The 21,325-nt window shown below is 38.7% G+C and overlaps 2 protein-coding genes across 2 annotated transcripts; one reads left to right on the top strand and one right to left on the bottom strand.

Moving 5' to 3' along the window:
* The first annotated feature begins 920 nt into the window (after positions 1-920).
* Positions 921-1,874, top strand: LOC145624824 (F-box/kelch-repeat protein At3g23880-like). Its single transcript, XM_081677911.1, has one exon. It carries the CDS (start codon positions 921-923, stop codon positions 1,872-1,874), a length of 954 nt encoding a protein of 317 aa, XP_081534037.1.
* Positions 1,875-3,566: 1,692 nt separating this feature from the next.
* LOC145611464 (leucine-rich repeat receptor-like protein kinase PXC1) lies at positions 3,567-6,253 on the bottom strand. The gene is made up of 2 exons (XM_081666797.1): positions 4,820-6,253; positions 3,567-4,420 (listed from the first exon to the last, which is right to left on the bottom strand). The coding sequence occupies exons 1-2, from the start codon at positions 6,198-6,200 to the stop codon at positions 3,735-3,737; spliced, it is 2,067 nt and encodes a 688-aa protein (XP_081522923.1). The 5' UTR covers positions 6,201-6,253; the 3' UTR covers positions 3,567-3,734.
* Positions 6,254-21,325: the final 15,072 nt, after the last annotated feature.

The raw sequence follows: 21,325 nt of genomic DNA, 5'->3' as shown, positions 1-21,325 counted from the left end.
CGCAGACTTGATAATGAAACCGCCCGATCGAGGGAGTACCTTTCCAGCTAATCTCATCAACATCTTCAATATTTTCACTCAGCTCGAAAGAAGCAATTCTCCTCAACTCATCAAAAGATAAAAAGGTTGCGAAATCATCCCACTTCCACCATATATTTGCATCCCAAAAATCACTAACAGTCAAGTTTCGACTTTCAATAGGAGGACTCGGGTTGGCTAATTCAATCAAGGGAGTGTCTGTGGCCCATCTGTGATGCCAAAAATTTCATACTTTTTAGCATATATTACAACAACTATAATAATAATAATAGTAAATACAAGTTAATATCTGAGATACACAAAATTTTTTAATCACATGACATTTTTGTAGATATATCAACAAATTTTCAATAAATGTTCTTTAGATTTATTAAAAAAAACATATAAAACTTAATGTTTTTTATAAAATAGTTATATGATTTTTAAACAATTAAATGTTCATTTTGCTTTAAAAAAACGGATACTTGGAGCATCATGCATTGCCTTGAGCGAAAAAAATTACATACTCCCTCCGTCCCTTTATTTTTGCCCCATTGCCACTTTTTGAGTCAAACTTTAAAAATTTTGACCATAATTTACCGTTAATCTATAAAAGATAATATAGTCATGAGTGGTCTTGTTAGATTCGTCTCATTTTATATTTTATTAATATTATGTTTTTATAATTTTTACGTTTATAAAAATAAAGATATAGACGTTTTAATACGCGTCTTGGGGACTGCGCACAGTCAAATGGGGCAAAAAAAATAGGGATAAAGGGGGTAGTAGCTTTAATATAAAAAGGCTTTCTCATGACTTCGCGAGAGATCGACGGTGGAATGTTAACTTATCTCACCAATTGCTACCACTCCATAGTTCCCTATTGTATTCGCAGAGCAACAATGGAAAATACAATGAATCCCTCTCCTCCTACGCCAAATTTTAAGCGTTTTCCATTAGAGATTGAATCCAATATCCTTTCAAGACTACCAATTAAAGATCTTTTTCGTTACCAATGTGTTTGTAAACGTTGGCGTGACGAAATCAAAAACCCTAACTTCATCAAATCTCACACATCCCAAATTGTCAATTTCAACCCCACAAGTTCAAGAGGTTCTGTTATCTTATTCAGTCATTCCTCGGCTAAATTATATTCCCTTGATTACCGTTCTCCGGAAAACGTCAAGAAGGTAACTCAATTATCTAATTCTTTTGAGTATGACACTCGACTTGTTGGTTCGTGTAATGGCTTGCTTTGTTTCAAGTTAACAGGATGGTTTCTGATTTACAATCCGGCCATCGAAGCGTGTAAGACTGTTAGTGTGTCGCTCTTTGGTACTAAGTATAGGATGGGATTTGGTTACGATTGCACGAGTGACGATTATAAGATTTTACAAAGTGAAACAGTTAATAGTGTGCGTTCGGATGGTCACCCGAAGCAGGTTGAATCTCATGTTTATAGCTTGAGGAACAATTCATGGAAAGTCGTCCAAAAACCTTTGATGATTTATTTGTCGACTTATTCAAACCATATGATTCTCTCTAATAATGTGTTGCATTGGATAGATTATAAGCCTCGTAAAGAAACGATGACTAGTTTTATAATGTCAAAAATCATAACGTGTTTTGATCTAGGAACGGAAGAATATCATGAATTACTGCTCCCTAATGCTGATAATGATGGGGTTATTTTATCAGAGTTGGCTGATTTAAAGGGTTACTTGCATTTGGTAAAATATTGTATGTTTCGGTCAGGTTTACATGAAATGGAGATATGGATCATGAAAGATATGGTGTTAAACAAACATGGTCTAAATTGGTTAGCATTGAATTTGATGACATTATTGCTGATATAGTTAGACGCCAAGTCTATTCTAGCAATCCTTTTATGCCGTTGCTTCTTTCATATTCAGAGGACGGACAATAAGATGGTATGGTTTTTGTTCAATGTGATATGCGTAGTGGAGGTTTTAAGAGGCTCAAAATACAATTATGTGATTTGGCTGCTGATTTCAGGGATGGATATGTAGTGATGCCATGGGTTGGTTCTTTCGTTTCCCCATCTATGTGAATCGAAGTAATTGATTATATAGCCCCGCATCCTATCACAGGAATGGGGGAACGAGGAATAGAACCCCCATCACTTGGAGGAGATGTCATAGTTTCAAATGAATTCATACAGGTTTCAATTTGATTAGCACGATTCGTTGGGAAGCTGATCAAGCAAGTATTCTGTGTGATTTCGTTTGAACTGTTGAAATGAATGAATCCTTTTTATGTAATGTTTTCCTCTCCTATTACATCGTAGTTCTCTGTTTAGATTAATTTATCAAAAAATTTAATGAGTTTAGTTACTGATATTGTTGCTATCTTTACTCTTTAATCTTCATTTCATTGTAATGCAATAAGTGATTTTATGTTGATCCTTTCTTATTAAATTATGAAGTTGTCTCGTCCTTAATAAGTTATAAAATTCTGTAAAGGGGTAGTATTGTATGAATTAGCATAAGTGATTACTGCACGTATAATGCGAGGGTGGGCACCTCTCCTTTCTCTTGGGTTGCTCTTCAAGGGGAGTAGGGGACGTTGTTAAGGTTAGCGCTGATGCTCGTGTCTTGAGTGGGAGAGGTAGCTGTATGCCAGGATGCTTGAGGTAAGTCGCTTGCTGCTGCTGTGAGGCGTGTGAATGCTAGAATGTTGGGGTTTATGAAAGTGCACTTAGAATGTGATGCTCTTGCTGCTGTACAAGCAATACAGAACAAGAAGATTGGAGCTCCTCCTATTTAACTTCTCTTTGATGATGTGCTGCAAATGTGCAGTGACTTTTCTTATTTCTCTTGCTCTCATATTACTATGTTAGGGGTTTGGGAACACGGTAGCCACTTTGTTGCTAGATGGGATACTAGTTTCTCTAGAGCAAATATGTACGAACTCTTTTCCCCAAAGTGTCCAAACTAGTACTTGTATTAAACTTAAATTGCCTTTATTTTTATCGAGTGTTTTGAAGTGGATAGTTTAGCCTTACTACTCACTCATTTTGGAAAATACTTATGGAAGGGAACCACATTATTAGACCTAAGTATATTTGGGCTACAACAACTGGCCACAATTAAAATGGTTATAGTTTTGATCAATTAATGTCCATTGGGAATTTTAGTCAGTTTATGATTTTTTTTTAAAGAAATTAGTAGTCTTTGTAAAATACTATCAGTAGACAAAATAATTCAGTATATAGAAAGAGAATTAATTTTTATTCAATTATTAATTGCTATTAAATTAGGTTAACAAGGAATAGGTCATAGAAATGTTTACAGTAGTGAATGCAAATATGCAATTAGATGAATTTTTACATTCACCTTCTTATTGACTCATAATAAGTTTATGTACATATAGTAAAAGTGTATGTATAATTTTCCTTTTAGAAATTAGTTGCTTCAATTTTTAACTAGATTTTTTTTCCTATAAACATATTCCGTATTAATTTTTATGTTTATAAATTATTAAAAATACAATTAGAGACACATAATCAAATGTAATCACCAAGGGACAGGCAAATCACACCATTTTAAATTATAGAACCATGGGAAAACACTGAAAGGCCCTACTATAGACATCACTTGCAACAAGACTAAAGAAATAACAATCAAATTATCAAATAACAAATCAAACATAGCTTAACCATAAAGCCACAAGTAATAGCCTTAAAGAATTACTGATCAGTATACACCCACGGCCTCCTCGGTGGTGGGGAGCGAAGGAGACGTAGAATTTCTTGATTCATCATAGTCATCACAGAGGGGAGATTGCTCCACTCGAATCTCTTCGATCATTTTAGCCACTTCCATCATAGTTGGTCTCTTCTCGGGCTGTGGTACCACACAAGCCATGGCAACATGAAGCATTGCCACTAACTCCTCTTCAATGTTCTTGTACCTTAACAGTTCTGGGTCAAACACCTCAGCAGTCCACTCATCGCGGACCACAGACCTAACCCATTTGGGTAGATCCACGGATTCTTCATCCTCAAACTCTACATGCTTGGGTCGGGATGGTGAAGGGAATTGAGATGGGGCTCGGGCAGTGAGCACCTCAAGCAAAAGAACCCCAAAGCTGTAGACATCAGCTTGCTGAGAGAGTCTTTTGGTTTCAGATTGTTCAGGTGCCTTGTATCCGCCTAGTCTAGCAATAGCATGAGCGGGGTTTAACAGAAGCGAAAGGCCAAAGTCCGCAATGCAAGCAACTCCATTCTTATCTAGGAGAACATTGGATGATTTAACATTGCCATGAGGAATTTTCGAGGAACTGTATTCTGCGTGAATTCGAGCTAGCCCACGAGCTGCTCCGAGTACTAGACTGATTCTTGTTGTCCAGTCTAAAGGAATTCTTCCTGGTCCCCTGTTCCCTGTAAAATTCACCATCACAAACTTAGCAAATTACAAGGAAAAAAAAAAAAAAAAAAAAAAATACATTCTTGAGTTTTCAGGCATAGCAATCAATATGATCACTTTATCATTCATGTAAAAACTCAAATCTTCAGCTCATATATATGCATGAATGCATCTAAACAAGGCCATACACAATAAACAAGTCTAAATGCAGTCAAGTTGGTCATATAAAATTGGTGTATAATTAAATATGTGGTTCAGATTTGGCATTATGTGAGTTTCAGATGCTTCAACCAATAAATAACCAATCTAACAGATAGATAATGCCAAATCTATGGTTCCAATTCCAAATCTACAATTTCCAAGCATATTATATACTATAAATAGCAAATCAACACATAAATTTGCAAGCATACCATGAAGAAGGGAATGCAAACTTCCATTAGATAGGTAATCATAGACAAGAAGCTTCTCTTCCCTAGCATAATAATAAGCTCTAAGCTTAACAATATTAGGATGCTTCAACCTTCCAATCACATCCATATATTGCTCAAACTCCTTCCTAGCACAAGGATTAGCATCCTTCAACCTCTTCACCGCCACGGTCGCCCCATCATCGAGCACAGCCCGATACACCGTCCCAAGACTCCCTTTCCCGAGCATCTCAGCCGATGCTCGGAGCAAATCCTCGAGCTCGAATTGCTTCTTTCGATCGAAAAACACCAATTTACTCTTATCTGTCCCATTAGTCTCATCACTCTCAAACCCACCTCCACCGCCTCCTGCACTCCCATTACTAGCATAAACCCTCTTCTCACTGCCATAACTACTCCTCCTCTTCCCCATTTCTCGCTCCTCCACATAATCTTCCGTCGACGAACAACATCTCCTACAGAAAAATGCTAGTATAAATGATAGAACAATCACACCCAAAACACAAATTGTGACAATAAGGGCAATAGCACCCCCATTACTTAGATTTAATCCCTTTTTAGATTTCCCACCATTAAAAGGAGGATTTGAGTTGGGGTTTGAAGGAACTGTTTGAGCAGTAGCAGGTGAAGCTGAACCAGGAGAAGAAGGTGAATCTTCATCACTAGAAAATGAACAAGTTGGTAATGGAGATGACCCACATAATTTAGCATTACCCAGAAAACTATTTTGCCCAAATTTTTTCAAAACCCCATTTGGGACTTTCCCTAACAGTTCATTATTCGATAAATTAAGCTCCTTAAGCTGAGTTAGGGTTTCCGAAAAATCAGGGATAATCCCAGAAATCGCGTTGTTTTGTACCCGAAAAGTGAGCAACCGCGTGAGATTCTTCAATTCCACCGGCAACCGACCTTGCAGGTTATTATCCGACACATCTAACCGGAGAAGACGCTGTAAACCACCGAATTCCGGCGGAATTTCGCCGGAAAAATCGTTATGAGAGAGGTAAACAAGCTTCAAATTGGAGCAATTAGAAAGAGGGGAAATGGACCCATTTAAGCGATTATTGGAAAGGTCTAGAAGACGGAGTTGATCGAGGGAGGAGAGAGAAGAAATGGGTCCTCGAAGATTGAGGGAAGGAAGAGCGAGAGAGAAAACTCGGCTGTCGGAAGAGCAATTGACGCCGACCCAATTGGCGGCGCAAGCGTCGGAGGAAGACCAGTTGGAGAGGAGGTTGTTGTGAGGGTCGGATTCATGGCGGAATTGGAGGAGTGAAGCGGTGTCGTTTTGGAGGGAAGAAGAAGAAGAAGAATTTGGGAGGAGAGAGAAAATTGCAGTAAAGAGGAGAAGAAGAAGAAGTTCCATTGATGGAGGAAGAGGAACAAGGAGGATGATGATGGCAGGCGGGAAAGAGGTTTGACAAGAGTGTATATGTTGGCTTTAAAATAATTTTAATTTTTACAAATTTACTTTTATTATTGTTAATGGTAAAAGAATTATTAAATTGGAGTAAAAAGAAAAAGAATGATGTGACAGGCTTTTCAAATCTTTAAATTTCCATTTGTATTTTTATTTTTATTTTTGTGTTTTTGGATTTTTAAATTGGAGTATATTACAAGTCATGAAATTAGTGACTAGATTAATTGAGCATAAAACAAGACCTAATAATGATTTAGAAAGATCTCTAATAATTCAAGAATAAATTAGATTAAAACTATTTTAAATTTTAAAATTAGGTTTAAATAATGTCCAAAAGGATCAATAGAAATTCAAATTTGGCAACCTTCAATTTTACTACTTATTCCAAATTTATATTTAACAATTATAGTTTTGTACTTATTAACAAATTGTACTTTTTATTCTCTTTCTTTTTTAAACTAACTACGGAGTAACACATTTAAATCTGTACACTAATTTCACATATATATATTCAAACAATAAAAATTATTAAAAAGTTGATAGAATGAAACTTATATTCATAGTCATTAACAGTTTATATAATAACATGTATTTTTAATAGATTAGGATAAAACTATATAGTCAAATTAATTAAGTTTATAAATAAGTAATGTTCAAACTCAAATCATATAATAATATGTATTTTACGAGTAATAGATTAGGATAAAACTATATAGTCAAATTAATTAAGTTTATAAATAAGTAATGTAAAAACTCAAATCATGTCAATTAATTTAGAATTGAAAGAGCATTATTTAGATTTGGTGATCTGACATGAGGTTAATTGCACAATAGTGTTATCTCTAACTAGTGAGAATATACCAATTAATATGTTTATTCTCTATTTTAGAGTTTAAGTCTTTTGATTATTAAATCATATATACCAGATACTTCGTGTCTTAAAGTACCTTTTTTTAAGGTGAGATGAACTGTCTTATCGGACTGAAATCTCTCACAGGTCAATCTAGCTGAGTTTGCTGACTAGACACTTTGAAAGTAGAGAGGGAAGAGTAAGAGAAATCTCTAACCTTAAAGTGCTTTTGGTGTTGATCATTAAACCTTAATCTTAAGGTTGAAAGACTCAATCTTTACTAATAGACCAAGTTTTGGTTGAAGTGTTTTAAAGTAGTCCATTAGAGTTTTTTGACATACAATAGATACACAAAATATTCTCCAATTCTAAGATTTCCCCATTAATGTAAGTTCCTCTTGGTTCTCCTATAGTCATTTTATGGTGATGTTTTGGAGCAATTTAGAGGTGACCGATTAAATTTTGAAATAATATTTCATTAAACCTTAATACAAAAAATTGAAAGTTCTCTAAATTCAATAATGCTTAACCTTTTGGCACAAATTTAGTGGTAGTTAGGGGGTACTCAATGTTATTTGATTTTGACCTCGAATTGTTTGTTATTCTCTCACACAACGAACCTATGTTTGCTATGTGAGAATTGATAAAAGGGAGGTGATAATGATGAGAGTTACCAAAAAAGAAAGAGTAAAAGAAGGTGTGGGAGGTGCTTTGAATTATTGCTGTTCTCTATCATTCTCTTTTTCCTATTTACTTTCAGAAAAATTTAGTTAAAAAGAGAGGTGTGTTGGGGTCCATGGAATCTACGTATGTTTGCCACCATCTTCATTACTTCTTCCTTGCTCAACTTTGATTGTGTAATTTACTCCAAATTTTGTAAATTTTATCCTCAATTTTCAAGTGTTTGGTTTGACTTCATCTACAACAAATATGTATAGCTTAGCTGGTTTTTGGGGTTTGTCAAACAATATCCTAAAGTTGGTCCCTTTGGTTCCTCTTTTCTTCCAGATTTTGTTTTAGTAGTATTTTGGATTAATTATTTAAGTAAAGTCTGAGTTTGAAAATTGAAATAATTAACTAGAGTAAGAACCTGTTCACTTCACCTTAAAAAAAAATATTAATTTAAAATAATTTCAGTTCAGAAAAAATAAATTCAGTTCAGTTAAATTAATTTCAGTTCTATAAAAATAATTTTAGTTAGTAAAATTCAGTTTTCTTAAAGAAGAATTATAATAGAAAACCAGTAAATTAATTTTAGTTTAGCAAAAATAATTTCAATTCAGTAAAAACAATTTCAGTTTAACAAATATAATTTTGTTTCAGTTAGAATAATTTCAATTCAGCAAAAATAAGGTGAAGTGAACGAGACCTAAATTCAATACAATTAAGTTTTTCAATGATTAAAGGAATAATATTTTAATGTAGTTTGACCGGCAGATTCAACACATTTTGACCATTAAAATATGTAATTGATTAATTGTATAAAACTCCCTTGATCATGTTTTGTATAATAAGTTGTAAAGAGTTTAGAAGATTTTCTTAATTTGTGAATAGAGTCTAAACGTAAAGAACATGTAGGATCAAATAGAGTAATATATTACAAAGTAGTGAAAAAAAAAAAACAAAAAACCAATTCAATGTTAGTGTATACAAAAATGCTAAAGCCAAAGTGCCGAAAATACAAGTTTATCTTGATGATAAACAAAATTTGTTTATCTAATGACATTTTCATAAATAAATCAACAAAAAAATCTCAGTTAGCATGACATTTTCGGAAATAAGTCAATATTTGTAGGACCCGCATATTAATAAAAGTTGTTCACTTATTTACAAAAATGTCATGCTGACTAGGATAAATTGTTGATATATTTACGAAAATGTCATTAGATAAACAAATTTTATTTATCGTCAAGATGAATGGGGACTCCCTCTTTAAAATAAATGAAGAGATCGAAGTATAAGTTTAGGAGTAAGTATTACCCACTACCATGGTATGGGTAATACTACCCAATACCACAATTTTTTTTTCTTTTTCCTTTTTTTTTCCCCTTTCCTCTTCATCTTCTTCCTTCCTTAAACCCTTTTCCCCACCTCCATGGATAGCTCCCATTGCCGCCCAAACCTCCGCCCACCGCACCTTCACCTTCGACAACAAGAAGCCCACCCCACCGACTACTACCTTGGTCGAAATCCAAAAACATGCAACTACCTCCATTAAAAATCACCGGAAACCACCCAAAAAAACATAACCCAAAAACAAGAGACACAAACTTATGGCTCTAGCCATTAAAAACGGTGAGTTCTATGCTGGAAATCGCTGAGTTCGGTCGAAATTGACGCCGGTAGTTTTTTGTCGGTGCTCAGTTATTATTAATTTCTATACTGTTATTATTGGTTTGTATACTGTTATTATTGGTTTTTATACTGTTATTCATAATTTATATACTGTTATTGAGAGGAGAGAGACTGCATTTTTACAACATGGGTAAGTTTTACGTGAAATTACATTTTTGCCCCTGGTATGGGCCCAACGAGCCCATACCTGGTAGTGGTCTATCACTACTCTAAGTTTAGAATATATGTTTACCTCATGGGAAACCAAGGCGGCAATTACATTACTTTAGTTCCTCTATTATTTTAGATTTTACAAATTCTTATACGTGGTCATGCATCCATACCATTAGTTGATAGTGTGACCTCTTTACATTTAGTTATTGATTAAATAACAAGGTTACGAGGGTTACGACGCTAATCAAATTGCATGGGTTACCTTGACAGATAAAAAGGTTACTGCAATGCATGTTGTAAAAATTAAACAAGGTTACTCTTTTAAACATGTGAAGTTATTCTTTAATAATTAATACCTAAAAAAAAGAGTTACTCAAATGAACAAATGAGGTTGCTTTCTTCTTAATTAATTGATGTTCAATTTGTGGTTACTCTTATGAACAAAGTAAGGTTACTCGTTGAATAAGTGAGGTACTCAATTACACATATCATATGGAAAAATAAGGCTTACCGTATAATTCAACACGTGGCCATACACAAATACAATTAGGAAATATTACTAAAATTATATACTCCCTCCGTGTTTTTTAAGTGTTACACTTCTCATTTTCTGCCGTGTTTTTTTAAGTGTTACACTTCCATTTTTGGCAAAAAGTTGCATTAAAATATTATCTCTCCTCTCATGGTCACACCCTGTAGGCGTCGCTCGAAGTGCGCCTACGTTAAAGCATGTGGTGAATATGCTTGGCACTCATAGGAAGTGGGAATTGACATATACGATTAGGGACAAGGAAAGTAGGGAGCCGCCAACAAGTTTTTAAGGAACTTGTAAACCGTTCACGGATCACAAAAGGCAACCACGATTAAGGGACAACGATAGGCAACAACGATTGACCCGTGAAGGTTACACCCCATTCATAATCCATGAGATTACTAACTCCATATGGTTCGGAACCACGAAAGGAGGATCGGGGATGATGGTACGAAGTGAGTCATGGAGTCACATTCGCCCGTATTGGCCTCTACTCGATTCTTATATTGAAAAGAATTCCTGTGATTTCAAAGGCATACAAACAAAATATTCAATTCGCTCCAAACTATTATTTACCTAAATTGGTTGAATATTAATGCAACACATAATTCTAAAATATTTGTGATCACTTGAATTAATTAACAAGATTAAAAAGGAACCTAAACCGGTTGTCCAAATTATCTTATTAGGCGTGGTTTTCAATTACATATTCCCTTTAAACATGCAATATGGTGATTAATAAATAATAAAATAAACATTAACATTGGAAACAATTTAACCACAATTCCAACAACATAAAATCGTTAGAAAAATAATAGAAATAAAAGGAACATAATTCTTATGTACTTTGATTCTGTTTGTTTGCAACTACAAAATAATAAACGAGTTAGTAACTTCAAGGAAACAATAATAAAATAATAATTAAATTAAATTAAATAAAGTAGAGTTGATTTGGGGCCAAACCCTCAAACAGTTCTACCTTTCACGCCTTGGCTTAAGGACAGAACCACGAGTAAAGTATGGACTCCTTTGAGCACTTGAAGAAGGAATTTTGAAATGAGAAGGGTAGGCTAGTATTTAGGCTAAAGCATAGAAGAGAGAAAAATAAACCAGAGAGTTAATTCATGCCCCTACATCAGAAATGAGGGGGTATTTATAGGGAAAATATGCTGAGGGAGCACACGGAACCCTAAAATGATAAAAACCCTAAAAAAGTATCCCGCGACACGGCAAACTATACCGTGACACGGGAAGTCCCACCGTCAGACGGGAAACATTCCCGTGACACAGTGGGTTTTAATGTGACGCGGGAAATTTTCAGTAAACGGGGAAGAAAACGCGTTAAGGGTTTACGCGGAAAAGACACGGAAATTCCCGTGTCACGGCAGACTTCCCGTGTCACGGGAAATCCCACCGTCAGACGGGAAGGATTCCCGTGACACGGTGGGTACCTGCCGTGGCGCGGGAATTTCCAGCCTGCTTTTCCGTCTAAATACATTTTTAACCCTAATTTCATTCGGCATTTTAAGTGTCGATTGAGAATTTCGGGCCTTTTATGACTTATTATTATTTGGGCTAAAATTATAAAATAATTAAATAAAATAAATAAAAGGTTTGGGCCAAAAATAAATAATAAAACAATAAAAAAGGTTTGGGCTAAAATTAAATAATAAATTTGGGCTGAAATTAAAACTATGCTTTTACCAAACATCAAGACTAGTCCATGGACTGTTCAAAAATATGAATTTAATCAAATACGATTTTTTAAGCACTCTCGGGATTAAATACTGAACCCGACCAATAGTGACGGGGAAAGGTTGTTCATCATCGGGTTTGGTTTTGGGGAGACATTTTTAGGTGTCTACAGAAGCCCCCACTTTGACTGAGTTTGTAGAAACGTCAGTTTCGAAAACGATAGTCAAAGTAGTCGATAGGGACGGAGAATGATTTAAGACGTTTTGCGATCCTAAATCACTCTGTATACGCCGATACCTGCAGAAAAATGTTAATTCCACAGATAAAAGAGTAAAAGGATAGAATACGTATCTGACACTAGTGTATCGGTGACAAACGAATTTGGCAGCTTCCTATGCTTGAAGGAATCCACCGAGTGACATTTGTTGGAACGCTTTCCATGCTTGAGGAAAGCCGACTAAAGAGTTTGGTAGTTTTCTAAGCCTGAAGAAACCTACCGGATAATACTTTCCATGCTTGAGGAAAGTCGACGTATGAATTTGGTGTCATTCTATGCTTGAAGAAATCCACCGATAATGCCTTCCATGCTTGAGGAAAGCCGACAAAGGAATTTGGCGGTTTTCTATACTTGAAGAAAAATTCACCGATAACGCTTTCCATGCTTGAGGAAAGCCGACTTGGCGGTTTTCTATACTTGAAGAAAAATCCACCGATAACGCTTTCCATGCTTGAGGAAAGCCGACTTGGCGGTTTTCTATACTTGAAGAAAAATCCACCGATAACGCTTTCCAAGCTTGAGGAAAGCCGACTTGGTGGTTTTCTATACTTGAAGAAAATTCCACCGATAACGCCTTCCAAGCTTGAGGAAAGCCGACGATTGTTGAAATTTGCAAGTGTATGATGGTTCGATTATCCCTGGACGTGGGCCGCAGATGATTAACACCTTCAAGTCGATTATCTGACTGTATTAAGTGTTTAAAATATCGACAAAATGACTTTAATGCTTCTAGGGGCAAAATAGTAATTTTGGTACCCTCCAACCGTCAGTTAGAATTTTCCGCATAATTTTACCGAAAAAAATAACTATCCAATTTGCGCCGAAAATTGTGCAGCTTCGATAAAAAATATCAGAAATATTCGCAGCCAGCTTAGAAAAAGGTGCAAAAGAATATTCTTAACCCCGTGCCACGTGGAAGCATCCCGCGACATGGTAAATATTTGCCGTCTGACGGGATTAACTCCCGTGTCGCGGAGCAAACTCCCGTGACGCGGGAATCCTGTTGGCTGAAAACCGATCAATTGGAATCTTTGACCAGTCAAAGCATGCGCACCACACAATATATGACCGTTACGTGGGAACGGGATCCGTTGCACAAGATTTTTTGGCTTTAAATATCAACCATTTCTCCCATTTTGCTCATCCATCATTTCTCTTTCTTGTCCGGTTTTCACCCAAAGAAAAAAAATCTTTTTGCTCGGATTGCCGTGTCTCGGCGGCTCCTCACCGGTGCTCGGAGTTACTACCGTCAGCCGACACAACCTACCGTGTAACGGCGGTTCTGCTTCCCTTTTTTTTTCAAAATTTACCGCTACTGCTTGCTGCTTGCTGCTCACTGTCGCGTTGCTGTGTATCGTCGTGCTGTTGTTGCCTAAAGCCGCCGCTGGTGTCGCCGGAGCTCCGTCGCTTCCCAGGCCCACCGTGACACGGGACCCACTCACCGTGTCACGACATTGACTGACCGTGTCGCGGTGGTCTGCTGCTGTCTTCACGGGTTTTTTTCGAGCCTCGGGGCTCAAATTCTCATCACTTTGGCTCTAATTTTTTGTTACTTTCCTCATTTTCGATTCTCCACAAGGATCCATGTAAGTTTCCTTTGATTTTTTTCTCGAATTTGCTTCAAATGAGTAATTTCATGTAAAAACCTTGAAAAAATCAATTTGGGGATTTTTTATTTTGAGATTTTATGTTGAAATTCTTGCCATGAATTTACTTGTATATGTATGTATGTGTGTTTGTGTGAAACTTGAGACAAAAATTGCATGATTTGATGGAGAATTGAGCAAATCGCCATTTTTGGGTACTACTTTTTGTGAAATGATGTTCTTGTTGTTCATGTTACTTCTTTGCACTTAATATTGGTGGTAGATCTTGTCATGATGTGTTGATTCATTGTTTTTTGTGCAATTCCGAAACATATTTCGTGTATGTACTATATCGTCATGGAGAACATAGTATCATGCGGCTAGGAGAACTGTAGTATTAGTTTGTCATGGAGAAACTAAATACTATAAATACTTCCATAATTTTGCCAATTTTTAGCCTTGAGGTAAAAATTTAGCGTATAATGCGATAAACAACTAAATAACTTAGGAAATGATGCTAAGCATTTAGATTTTTTTATTAAAGTGCAACTCGAATTAAATGTCTTAGGAAATGATGCTAAGCATTTAGATCTTTATTTTTATAATAGCATGCCTAGGCGACGGGATCGCGATCTTTCCACCCACGGCCGGCGTCAGGCTTTTCGGGAGGACACTCCCACTATTCCTGAGGGCATGGATGACGATGCCTTAGAGTCCGAGCCTCGGGCTTCTACGAGTAGAGATAGGTGGGTTCCACCTTTGTGGACTCCGGACCAGTTGGTTTTCTGCCGTGAAAACCATGTTTCTCATCGCCCACTCTCCGGCATAGTCGACAGCACGCTTCGCCACCACGGTTCTGGAGCCGGAGATTTGATTCCTCGACTTCACCAGATCATTACGAGGGATCCTGCTACAAACGCCCTATGGGAATCGGCCGGTTTAGTGGATTTCTATACGGCGGTCGTAGGGTTTCGCAGCCCCCGGGGTTGCGGTGCGACAGTCGTTCGCGCATTGTTGGAGTATTTTTGGGATACTACCAACACTTTTCAGTTTGCTTGGGGGGAGATGACAGTGACCCCTCTGGACTTCAGTATGATTAGCGGGCTGCGCTTCACAGACCGGGCCGTAGCTCAGATGTCTGATCTGTCTTGGGGATCGGCTGAGGTAGCCGATTTGTTAGGTCCGATCGTTCAGCATATCGAGACCCGACTAGTGTCTCGAGGTGGTCCTAGGAGCGGGCGATCGGAGCTGGCTTCAGTTCTAGCTCGTAGCTTCGACATGGAGGACACATCGGCTGAGCAGCGAGTGCGGATCTTCATTCTGATTCTGATCTCCATGACCCTTTCTCCTGATAGGAGTTCACGCGCACTCCTTTGCTACCTCCCTTCTTTAGTCAGGATCAGTGAGATAGGATCCTATAACTGGGCCAGCCTCGGATACGCCGACCTTCTCTTATCGTTACGTCATAGCTGTCGGCAGCTGAACGACGAGTCTCCCATCACTGTCTACGGTCTGTGGAGAGTCGTAGAGGTGATGATATTTTCCCCTTCTTGTTTTATTTTAATTTGTTCGACTCATGTGCTCAAAGATTACTTTTCATTGCAGCTGTGGTTCTACGAGTACTTCCCAGGTTTAGCTCCTCGACGGCGTCGTGGAGCGGTTCATGATTTCCCTGTCGGGGCCAGCTGGCGTGACCGAGGAGAGTCACGGGTGGAGTCTGTCTCTGCGCTGCGTGGGCTGCAACGCCGAGGCACCTCTTCTGTTGGCGTAAGAATTAGTTTCGTTGCCTGTTATTTTCTCTCTGACGTTATTTCTGGTGTTTCATGCCAACTTTTTATGGTTTTCAGGTTGCCATTGATTTCCAGTATCGTCCTTGGGCCGGGATGACTGATCTTCCCGAGGCCTTGCGTCTTTCAGCGCACCGCACCATTTTGGTTGGTACCGGACGCTTTGTCTGGTATTTGGGGGAGCGTGTTGTTCGTCAGCATAGAGGCGATCGCTTTGTGGTGCCCTCATCTCCACCAGAGTCGATGCTGGACTCGCGCTTGATTAGGGAGTTGATAAACAGGGGAGAGCGCTACACTTTTCCTTGGCAGGAGCTTGTGAACATGGAGGGTGATTATGCGCAGAACTTGCTTCCCTCTCTGGCTCCTCCACCCCGTCTTTCTGAGGTATGATTTCTTCTGAGGATCTTTGTTACTAGTCTCTGTTTTTAAATAGTCGAATAACTTGATTATTCGATCATATTTTCAGACGACTATTCGCCCTGTGGGGAGGATCGAGATTCCGCCTCAGTCTGTCCGCTACCCGGGGCCGATTGGTATTACCGAGGACCATATTGCTGACGCGCCAGAGGGTTACAGACAGGCGCAGGAGTCTCTGCCCGAGGTCTTTGAGTCGGTAAGTTTTTTGATGCATTATTCATCCTTTTAACACCGCTTGTTACTGACTTTTCTTAGTTTTATCCTCAGCCAAACCGCTCAGAGATGATGGGATTCATGAAGCTGGTTGACGCCCTGAAGTACTGCATCATCAAGCTTCGGCGTGGTGTGAGTTGTCAGAGCAGTTCTAGCGATGTTCTTGAGGTATGTTCATTTTTTCACTTCTACCATTTGTTTTATTTTGCATTGTTGACGCCTTCTGATTTTGTATCTTTCAGGAGCAATGGAGGTCCCGCTCGCGCTCAAGGCATAGAGGCTCGGACGAGGAGGAGCTTGGTCGTGGTAGACGATCTCCTGGGATTCATCGGCGTTCTCAGTCTCAACGAGAGTCTCAGATTACTCAGTCGTTTCAGGAGGCCCAGTGGCAACAACCTCAGTCTTCCCAGCGCTTTCCGGGTCAGAGCCAGGGGCAGCGACAATCATTTTCACAGCCTGAGTTTAGGCCTGTTTTGACTCCCGTGGATCCTGGGTTATTTTCAGCTTCATCGTCTGGGATTCCTCCACCGGTGTCGGGCTTGTTCTCAGTTCCGATGTATAGGACGATGCCTCCACCTACGATTCCCGTGTCTTTGAGTCAGTCTACACCGTTTGCCGGTTGGACGGGTCCTGCCTTGAGTTTGACTACTGATGGAGTCACAGGGACTAGTAGGGACACTACTCCCCGTACTCGGATGATGGCGGGACTCTTTGGCTCACCGTTCCCGTATTCACAGGGAGATGAGACTGATTCCGGTTCTGCAGACTTTTGACCGAGGTCTTTATTTGTACATACTATGATGACACTTGACGCTGTTTATTTATGACTCATTTTGTACATTATTCACATTTTATGTATTTATTAGTGTGCGTTAGTGTGTGCTTGAGACTCATTGTGTGTGATCGTGTATTTATCAATGACGCGACAAAAAAAACGTAAGTGGAGTAAGTGGAGGGTACCGACCTTCCCCAAAAGAAAAAGAAATAAAAAGACAAGTATAGAATAAATAAGTAAATAAAATGATAAAGAGAAATAATAAAAAAATAAAATATTAAAGTGATGAATAAAAAAATAAAATAAATGAAATGATAAAGATAATAATAATAAAAATAAAAATAAAAATAAAAAAGTTGAGAATTTTATTAGGAATAAAACTCTCAGAAAACTGAAAAATAAACGGTGAAGATAAAATACTAAAAAAAATCTGGATAGATACGGGAAAAGATGAAAAAAGAAAACGCGTGGAGTGCCATGACACGGCACTGTACACCGTGTCACGGCAAAAGCTGTCGTGTCGCGGCAAAGATTCCCGTGACACGGTGAGATTTCCCGTGTCACGGTACGCGTATTCTACAGCGGTGTGGTTTACGCGTATGGAAAGATAATTTCTGGGTAATTCTGAGCGCTTTTGCTATAAAATAGGACCAGTATATTCATAATATGCATAATTACGAAACACAAAATAATTAGAATTTCATATTTCAATAATCATGTCTCAGAATTTTGATAATACATTGCGTGACTGGTCTTATTCTTTGACCAATGCTGACAAAAGAGAGTTAGAATTATTTCATGTCAGGGGTTTACTAGCCCTGCGACATGTAGCGATTGAACATGATTTTCTTAGGGCAACATTAGATTATTGGAGTCCAGAAACACATTGTTTTAAATTTGATTACGATGAAATCTGTCCCCTGCCGGAGGAATTCGGTGCAATCTTTGGATTTCCTGCTAGAAATCTTGTTACCATGCCTACCCTGCGTGAATATTATTACCAAGATTTCGAACGCCATCTGAATCTAACAGATCCAGATTTAAATAGAATTGTATGTGGTAATGAGGTAGACTTAGAAAAACTTGCAAATTTATATTTTAATCGCCCTATCTCTGAGTCTTATCATGTATATCGTAGAAGGGCGTATATTTTTTGCATATTTAGCGAGCTTTTATTTGCAAACGGTAGGGTAGGACATGCTTGTCTAGCGTCTGTGCTTGAACATGTCGAATATGGGAGATCTCCTATGCCTACGTGCCTTGACGAAGCAAAAGCTGACCGGAAAGCCATCAGGAGGGCTCTCTGGTACTGCTGCAGGTAAAAATACATTCCGATTAGCCCCCGTGACACAAAACAAGCACCATGTCACGGTGGGTGTCTGTCGTGACACGGTGTGTTCTACCGTGTCACGGGAATCTGCACCTTTTTACCGTGTCTGCCGTGTCACGGGAATCTGCACGGGAATTTGCAGATTTGGTTGATGGAGCGTTTAGAATTATTTGAAGCCCCCGACGATGTTGAAAAATATGGCCCTAACGACCTAGTCCGCAGGAAAAAGAATTACTCTGTGAACATGTCGTATGAACACTGGAAAAACTTCTTTGCAAAGAGGGAATTTTTCATTCGTTGGGTGGTGCCTTGGTGGAGGCTTACTAGGATGGTTGGCACGAATGATACTCCATATTGCCGCATTCCTAGTATCTCAAAACTGACTTTTTATTGTCCTTCTCGACTGATGCGGCAGTATGGACTTGAACAAGTAGTTCCACGCTATAACGATAGTCCTCGTGAAGTATCGTTGCATGAAAGTAACGTTCACAAGTACGAGACTTACTGGATTGGAAGACCTTTGTGGACCGTTTCTGCAAGTGACCAAGCTCCTCCTCCTTTATCTAGTGCATACAAGGCATGGTTGAACCCTAGAAGTAGGAGGGAACGATTTGGATCACGCAAGTCTAATGTGAAGAGTCGTCTTGGAAACAAGAAAGCACCTCCTAAAGATCGTCTAGGTCCAAGAACACAAGGGATTGAGTTTAAGACTCCTATAACGCCGAAAAGGAAGAGTTATGTGAAAGGGAAGGGTAAAGAGAAGATGGTCTATAGAGAGAAACAACCGAAGAATTTTAAGAAAGGTGAAAGGGGTGAAAGTTCGACTAGGGGTGTGACGGTTCGGGCTACAAAAGACACATTAATGGTGAAGGCCGACCTAATTGAAAAGGAGAAGGATGTTCCTAAAGTGAAGAGGGACTAGATCAATATTGCTTTGCTTTTACGATTTATAATTTTTTTTATTTAGAATAAGGCGTATGATGCCAATAATTGTAGTCACATTTATTTCAATAATAATAGCGCATTTATTTCAGCCTTAAAAAAATTACAATGACTTTTTTATTTACTTATCCGAGTCAAGAAGTCGGACGCAATGGAAGAATGAAAATAAAAACCTCGAACAAATAATGAATTCGCAAAGAATGCGTCGCTAAAAAAAGAAAACCTGAAATTCCACCGTGTCACGGTGAAAAATCCCGTGACATGTTACAGATTCCCGGGTCACGACAGTTTTTTTTTCCTTTTTTTTGCGCTCAGGTCCACCGCGCCACGGTGAACTGTACCGTGACACGGTGGAATGTCCCGTGTCGCGGCAGAAATCTTTTTTTTTTGTCGTGACGCAATGCTGATCTGACGCGTATACTTGATCGACGGAGGGAGAATTTTTATTTTTTAAAGTGGTTGGGCCCCCTTGAGGGGTTGCCTACGTATCCTTAAAAAGGAATCAGGACAAACGTAGCTCTATCGGGTCATGAACCCATGCGACTACGCATAGAATTTCTTGAGTTGATCCAAGTTGGTTAAATTGTGGAAGCCGTTACCGTCCATGTCTACCAATTGTGCCGCTCCGCCAGACAGGATGGTTTTAACAATGTACGAGCCTGACCAATTTGGTCTGAATTTTCCTCTTGGATCTAACACATTTTTACGAAGTGCCTTAAGCACCAGGTCACCCTCTTTGATGTTCCTAGTCTTGACTTTTTTATTAAAATGTCGCGCCATACGCTGTTGGTAGGTTTGGACATGGTGCAAAGCTGCCAAGCTTTTTTCATCAAGTAAGACTAGTTCATCACTTCTTGCTCTAATCCAGTCGACTTCATCTATTTGGATTTCCAATGCGATTCAAAGAGAAGGGATTTTGAGTTCTATTGGTTGTACAACTTCAACTCCATAAACTAGAGAGAAAGGAGTAGCCCCCGTTGATGTACGAACAGAGGTTCGATAACCCCAAAGGGCGAAATGTAGCTTACTTGGCCAATCCTTATAATTTTCTGTCATCTTTTCGATGATAGTTTTCACATTTTTGTTGGTTGATTCAACCGCACCATTTGTTTGTGGTCTGTAAGGTGATGATCTGTGATGCTTGATATGATATTTCTGCAATAGTTCCGCGCATTCAGCTTGGAAATGCGTTCCATTATCACTAATCATTTCATGTGGTACCCCATATCGGCATATGATATTTTTCTCAATGAATTGAGCTACGTGTTTCGCCGTCAGCTTGGCATATGAGGCAGCTTCGGCCCATTTGGTGAAATAGTCGATTGCTACTAGAATAAATTCATGCCCCCCTTGTCCTGGTGGTGTTATTTTTCCAATGATGTCGATGCCCCAAGTGGAGAAAGGCCATGGAGAAGTATATGTGTAGAGAAGCGAAGGTGGAACATGCTGTAAATTTGCGTAGACTTGACACTTTCATACATTTCTTGACGTATTCGTGACAGTCTCTCTCCATAGTAGTCCAATAGTAACCTTGTCGTTGAATCTTTTGGACTAACATCTTTGCATTCATGTGCGTTCCACATATACCGGCATGAAGGTTTTCCATGGTTTTATGTGCTTCTTTCTTGGCTATGCATAAGAGATTTCTCCCCATTGCAGTTCTCTTGTGGAGTTCTCCCCTGATGAGCACATACTGTGAGGCCAGGAGCCTCAAAGCACGGCGTGCCCTTTTATCAGTATTAGGAGGGTATTCTCCTCTTGTCACATAATTAAGGATATCTGTATACCATGGCTCTTCATCTTCTTCTTGTGGTTCTTGTTCATCGTCGAGTGCGTGAACATAAGCCGACTCATATCTTCTTTCTATGGTCAACGACATTCTGATTGTATCTGTTGGAATTCGCACCATTGATGCTAATTTAGCTAGTGCGTCAGCGAATTGGTTTTCTTCTCTCGGCAAATACGTGTATTCCACTTCATCTAGTTGCTCCGTGAGAGTTTCTAAATGATCTTGATACGTAGCGAGACTTTCACTTCTCACTTTCCATCTCTTGGAGATTTGGTTAATGATCAGTGAAGAATCACCGTAGATTCTGAGTTTCTTAATTCCCAAGGCGACAGCTGTTTCTAACCCCAAAATGCATGCTTCATATTCTACG

The sequence above is a fragment of the Chenopodium album genome, chromosome 3 (genome assembly GCF_948465745.1).
Source record: "Chenopodium album chromosome 3, dcCheAlbu1.1, whole genome shotgun sequence".
Classification (NCBI taxonomy): domain Eukaryota; kingdom Viridiplantae; phylum Streptophyta; class Magnoliopsida; order Caryophyllales; family Amaranthaceae; genus Chenopodium; species Chenopodium album.
This window is presented reverse-complemented; position numbering and strand designations above follow the sequence as displayed.

Excerpts from the sequence above, each read along its gene's own strand:
- LOC145624824 (XM_081677911.1), top strand. The coding sequence starts at position 921 with ATGGAAAATACAATGAATCCCTCTCCTCCTACGCCAAATTTTAAGCGT.
- LOC145611464 (XM_081666797.1), bottom strand. The coding sequence starts at position 6,200 with ATGGAACTTCTTCTTCTTCTCCTCTTTACTGCAATTTTCTCTCTCCTC. Across the intron at positions 4,421-4,819 it reads TTTGCATTCCCTTCTTCATG|GGAACAGGGGACCAGGAAGA; the intron begins GTATGCTTGCAA and ends TGAATTTTACAG.